The sequence below is a fragment of the Psammomys obesus genome, unplaced genomic scaffold (genome assembly GCF_907164565.1).
Source record: "Psammomys obesus unplaced genomic scaffold, mPsaObe1.curated_primary_1811, whole genome shotgun sequence".
NCBI classification, from domain to species: Eukaryota; Metazoa; Chordata; class Mammalia; order Rodentia; family Muridae; genus Psammomys; species Psammomys obesus.
In genome coordinates this window covers 22627414-22633490 of record NW_026585894.1, presented here as the reverse complement: position 1 = coordinate 22633490, position 6077 = coordinate 22627414, and the positions used below count along the sequence as shown (strand labels likewise).

Below are 6077 nucleotides of genomic sequence, written 5' to 3'. Positions count from 1 at the left end.
TTCCTGCAGCTGGGATTAAAATGAAAGCAAATTCTTATAATCCTTCTTTTTTTTTAAGAAGCAAAAATTCCAAAATTGTCATTACACTCCCTAATAAAGCTGCATACTAATCTCTACCTTAGAATCTGCCTCCTATGAAACCCACTCTCTAAGAAGAAATTGGAATGCCTAAACTTCTAGGAAGATAAGAACCAAGAATTAAAACACTGTAAGCATGTCTCTCATCAAATCTCCTCACCCTTTTTAGTCAGTGATTCAGATTTTTTTGTGTTGGTATAATTATTTTTATGCATATACCCTTTGTTTTTAATTTAAAAAATTTAATTACGAATTTCACATGAGTAGTGTATTTACATCATTTCCACCTCTTCCCTCAACTCCTTCCATGCCCCTCCCTATCAAATATATGACCTCTTAGTCTATAATTTATACTGTTTTATATATGCATGTATTATATAAAACTTACTGAGTCCATTTAGTGTTACTCATCTGTACATGTGTTTAAGGTGAACAACTTGCAACTGGCAAGTTGTTGCAACTTGCAACCTAGCAAGGTTCTTATCTCAGAAAAAAAAGTGACTTTCCCCTCACTCTGTAGCCATTGATCACTTATAGCTCTTCATCTAGGGGCAGGGCCTTGTGAAATTTCACCACCAACAATGGCACCCTGAATGGTGTTAGCCTTTTTTTTTTTTTTTTGGAGGCAGGGATTCTCTGTGTAATAGCCCTGGCTATCCTGGAACTTGATTTGTAGACTAGGCTGAACTCAAACCCACAGAGATCCAATAGACATGAAGATGTTCAACTCAACAATCCCCAGATATGGTGATGCAAGGAAAAAATATATTCATATTAGACTCACAGAGCATCATTAATGGTGTCAGGGGCTAGCTTTCTTCCATGGGGTGGGTCTCAGATTGGGCAAATAATTGGTTTTACATTCCTTCAATCTTTGTTCCCTCTTTATCCCTGCACTTGTTGTAGGCAGGGTCATTTTTGGATCACAGGTTTTGTTGGTGGGTTGTTGTTCCCCTCCTTCCACTAGTCCTGCACATATGTGGCTGTTAGATTGCTTGGTCTTCATATGGGTCACCTGGCGAGTGTAGGTGGGGCTGTTTCTAAAATAGGCTCTATTGCTTGCTTTTGGATCACTTCCCCTTGACAGTACTGTCTTGACTGGACTCAGGGGATGAGGATATGTTCAGTCCTGACGTGACTTGATGTGCTGGGGGAGGTTGATATGGGGCAAGAGGGTCCCCTTTTCTTGGAGCAAAGAGAGAGGAAGGGGGAAGGTGGGGGAAGACGACTGGGAGGAGAAGAGGCAGGAGGCACTCTTGGGATGTAAATAAACTGAAAAAAAAACTAATTCAGATCAGTCACTTTTAATGGTTAGGTTTTGTCAACTTGATAGAAACTAGAGAAATCTGGGGAGAAGGAATCTCAACTGAGAAATTGCCTTCATCAGATTGGCCTATGACATGTCTGTAGGACAGTTTTTTTTTTTGTTTTTTTTTTTTTTTTTTTTGATTAGTGGTTGATGAATGAGGGCCCAAATTACTCTGGGTGGTGATACCCCTGGGTAGATTGTCCTGGGTTTTATAAGAAAGCAGGCAATGGGGAGCAAGCCAGTAAGTGGTAGTCTTTCATAACCTGTTTCAGTTTCTGTCTCCAGGTTCCTGCCTTAAAAGTTGGTGCTGTTTTTTGTGTACTTGAGCCTCTTTTGGATATATGCCTAGGAGTGGTATGGCTGGATCTTGGGGAAGCGCTATTTCTAGTTGTCTGAGAAAGCGCCAGATTGATTTCCAGAGTGGTTGTACAAGTTTACATTCCCACCAGCAGTGGAGAAGGGTTCTCCTTTCTCCACAACCTCTCCAGCACGTGTTGTCACTTGAGTTTTTCATCTTGGCCATTCTGATGGGTGTAAGGTGAAATCTCAGGGTCGTTTTGATTTGCATTTCACTAATGGCTAATGAGGTTGAGCATTTCTTTAAGTGTTTCTCTGCCATTTGATATTCCTCTATCGAGAATTCTCTGTTTAGCTCAGTTCCCCATTTTTAATTGGATTGCTTGGTTTGTTGCTTTTCAGCTTCTTTAGCTCTTTATATATATACTGGATATGAGTCCTCTGTCAGATAAAGGGTTGGTGAAGATCCTTTCCCAGTCTGTAGGCTGTCCTTTTGTTCTGAGGACAGTGTCCTTTGTTTTACAGAAGCTATTCCTAGTTGTCTGAGAAAGCGCCAGATTGATTTCCAGAGTGGTTGTACAAGTTTACATTCCCACCAGCAGTGGAGAAGGGTTCTCCTTTCTCCACAACCTCTCCAGCATGTGTTGTCACTGGACCTAAGATATGACTAAAAGCAAATATAAGGAGGGAAATCTGGAAGGAAATAGGAGGAAACTATGTGGGCTTGGCGGTTTAGGATGGAGTAAGAATTGCCCAGCATTGTGCTCTAGGTTAATTAAATAAATCTTAGTCTCTGTATGGTGATTTGGATATACTAAAAGATAAATCAATAATAAATATTAATAATCAACAACAAGCTATCAAGATAGAAAAGACAAAATCATATTCAGTAAGTGAAACAAGGGAATATTCTGAGACTTGGGACTGCCTCTCTTTGTCTCAAGGGCTTGTGAGTTCATGCTTAAGTTTTCCCGGTCTAATTGAATGCTAACAGTTTTAAGAGACCATGGAAGCTGAAGCGATTTGGGCACGAAGAGCTGTGAGCTAATACTTATTAGGTAATACAGAGGTTTAATTTTTTTCTCATTTTCCTTTAGCTAGTTCTACACAGTTAATCCCATTGTTCCTTTATCACTCTTGCCACGTGTGTTTCTTTTTTATTGTTTTTTATTATTATTAGTTACATTTTATTAACTCTGTATCACAGCTTATCCTGCTCCCTTATTCCCTCCCAATACCAACCTCCCTCCCTCAGCTTCTCCCTGCCCCTTTCCAAGTCCACGGATTGGGGAGGACATCCTTGCCTTTCGTCTGGCCCTGTTTTATCAGCTATCTTCAGGGCTGGCTGCAAAGTCCTCCTCTGTGGCCTAGCAGGACTGCTCCTCCCTTGGGGGGGTGGGGAGGTCAAAGAGCCTACCATTGAGTTCCTGTCAGAGATAGTCCCTGTTCCCCTTACTATGGGTTATTGAGCTACCACGAGCTTCATCCTAGCAAAGGTTCTAGGTTATATCCATACATGGTCTTTGGTTGGAGCAACAGTTTAAGAAAAAAACCCTGTGCCCAGATATATTTGGTCCTTGTGGGGCTCCTATCCTTTCCCTGTCATACTAACTCCCCTTCTGCCAAAGGTTTGGTTATGAGTCTTAGTATCTGTTTTGAAACGCTACTTGGTAGTGTCTTTCAGATGCCTTCTGCGGTAGACTCCTGTCATACATCCAATGCACATCTCATTTGTCTTTCTAAGTGAGGATTGATCATCTTACCTCATGTCTGCTTTCTTGTTTATCTTCTTTAGGTTTATAGACTTCATTATGTTTATCATATCTTATAGGTCTATATAAGCGAGTATATACCATGTTTGTCTTTCTCCTTTTGGGATACTTCACTCAGAATGATCTTTTCTAGATCCCACCATTTGCCTGCAAATTTCATGATTTCCTCCTTTTTGATTGCTGAGTAGTATTCCATTGTGTAAAAATACACAATTTCTGTATCCATTCCTCCGTTGATGGACATCTGGGTTGTTTCCAGGTTCTGGCTATTACGAATAAAGCTGCTACAAACATGATTGAGCAAATGTCCTTGATGTGTACTTGAGCAAATTTTGGGTGTATACCTAGCAGTGGTATAGCTGGGTCTTGAGAAAATGTTATTCTTAATTGTCTGAGTAAGCGCCAGATTGACTTCCAAAGTGGTTGTACCAATTTATATCCCCACCAGCAATGGAGGAGGGTTCCCATTTCTCCACAACCTCTCCAGCATGTACAACACTTGAGTTTTTCATCTTGGCCATTCTGATGGGTGTAAGGTGAAATCTCAGGGTCATTTTGCACTTCCTTAGTTACAAGAATAAAATTAGTACTCATCTGAATTAGTTTGTTTCAAAATCCAACTCAAACCCAGAAACCACAATATTTCAACAGCAGGACTTTGACACCAGGAAAGTGTTCCATGAATGATGGAAAAGTGGAGAATCCCAGCAGGGGACAAGAGGAAACAAACAAACAAAAAAAAGGAGCAACTATAAGAAGTGGTTACTTCTCAGTGAGAGAGGAACTGGGAGGAGGTTGTCTCATACCCCACCCCCATCCATCAGCCAGGGCCATCTGGCAGCATGGAGTCCTACAGTGCTTTTGAGTAGCAGGTGTTCTGTGACACTGAAGGAGGGCTAACTAAGGGAAGCTGGAGACCCAGCAGCAGCAGAACACCCACCTGGTGAATGCCTTTTGAAACATAATTCCTTGGGGGAGAAACATTGTGCTTCTTTCTCTTCTGCTCCAGTTTAGAAAAACCAACCAGAAGCCATCAATCTAAACTAGCTGACAAATGTAGTTGGCTACAAAATACCAATACATGGAGAGGGTAAGCAAACATATCAGGGAACAAGGAAACACAAAAATTGCACATGTTCTGAATTTCCAATTGTTTTTCTTTGAATCCGGGAATGAATCCAGGAGGTCAGTTTGCCCTTGTGTGGGTTTTATATATTCTAATTGCCACAGAGAACATCAGAATACCTTTCTTTAACTATTGTGCAGTGAAAAAAAGCATACTGTTTTACTAATTGCCGTAACCCCAGAGACCATCAATGTACTTTATAGACAGCAACTGAGAGTGTCTACCTAGTATTCTTTTACTCTTTTGTCCTCTTCCTGTGTTCTAGTTTGTTTCTGGAACTTCTCTATTAGCTGTAACTAGTGCATAGCCATGCTTGCACAATTAGTCAACTTTCATCAACCTGTCAGGTTGCCATAATCACCTTTGTTTCATGTCTTGAAGACTGAATAGCAGCCTGGAGCTAAGTGTGCTACATGTAGCTTTAGCATCTACCATACACTGACATACCTTTGATCTTAACGTGTTTACACACTTAGCATATAGACTGTCTGCCTGGAAACGTGACTGTTATCTAAGCGTTTTGGTATTTTTTTTAAATTTCCTTTCCTGTAGTCCTATGTGGAGTGATTTAGAGTGGAGTTGACAAATTTAAGCTTTTTTTTCTGGTATCTTACTTACACATGATGTCAGTGGTTTGGACTTCAAATAACCACCTGAATTATTCCTTGGCACTGGAACTGGGCCCGAGTAAGTTCACTGCTCTGGGTCTCAGCTCTTCATCTGTAAATGTAATCATAAAACAGAATGTACTTTATAGGAATTGAATTGTGAGAATCAAATGAATGGATGTATATGTGTGCATAAAAAGGTTTCTGTTTATGCATACATATGTATTTATATATATGTTCCAATCCACAAATACAGTAAAGACCTATATCCGTTTTAGAATATAAATTTGGCACATGGTAAACACCCTATTCATATCATCTATCACTCTTTTTACTTTACCCAAAGAGAATAAATACTGTTGTGAAACCTGTCAGAAGATGCCACATGTGTTTAATATGTTTTACCCAGCACCAAGACATGGCTAGCTGGATATATTGAAAAATGCAGGTAGATGACTAGTTAAGTTAAAAAATTCACTGTGTACAATATGTTCATAAACTAAACAAATTATCTGATAAATGATAAAACAAATTTTAAAATCTGACAGTCTGTCAGTTGTAGTTATTAATTTCATTTTCCAATGTATTTACTTGTAGTTGAATCATGAGATCTTCTCTCTTTCTGTAGTTTTTGTGTGGGTTTGAAGATTTAAATTTGTTATGGAAACAGGCTTTCAGTTGACCAATGATTAGCTAATTTCAGATAATAGAAAAGGAAACATATTGCCCAAGGTCGCCGTTTTCATTTCCTCATGCAAAGAAGAAGCACGGTAGAGAAGAAAGGCAGACACAGCACACTTTGCTACCATGGGGAACTGGGCTGTGAATGAGGGACTCTCCATCTTTGTCATTGTAAGTATCAAAACCAGGTAAATTATAAGTTCTTT

The 6077-nt window shown here is 39.7% G+C and overlaps 1 protein-coding gene across 1 annotated transcript in view; it reads left to right on the top strand.

The window, feature by feature from the left end:
• Window positions 1-5987: 5987 nt before the first annotated feature.
• The window catches only part of LOC129671015 (cytochrome b-245 heavy chain), a 35311-nt gene continuing 35221 nt past the window's right edge, over window positions 5988-6077 (top strand). The window contains exon 1 of the mRNA XM_055599658.1: window positions 5988-6042. Coding sequence (XP_055455633.1) covers window positions 5998-6042 — 45 coding nt within the window. The 5' untranslated portion in view covers window positions 5988-5997. The remainder of the gene's footprint in view (window positions 6043-6077) is intronic.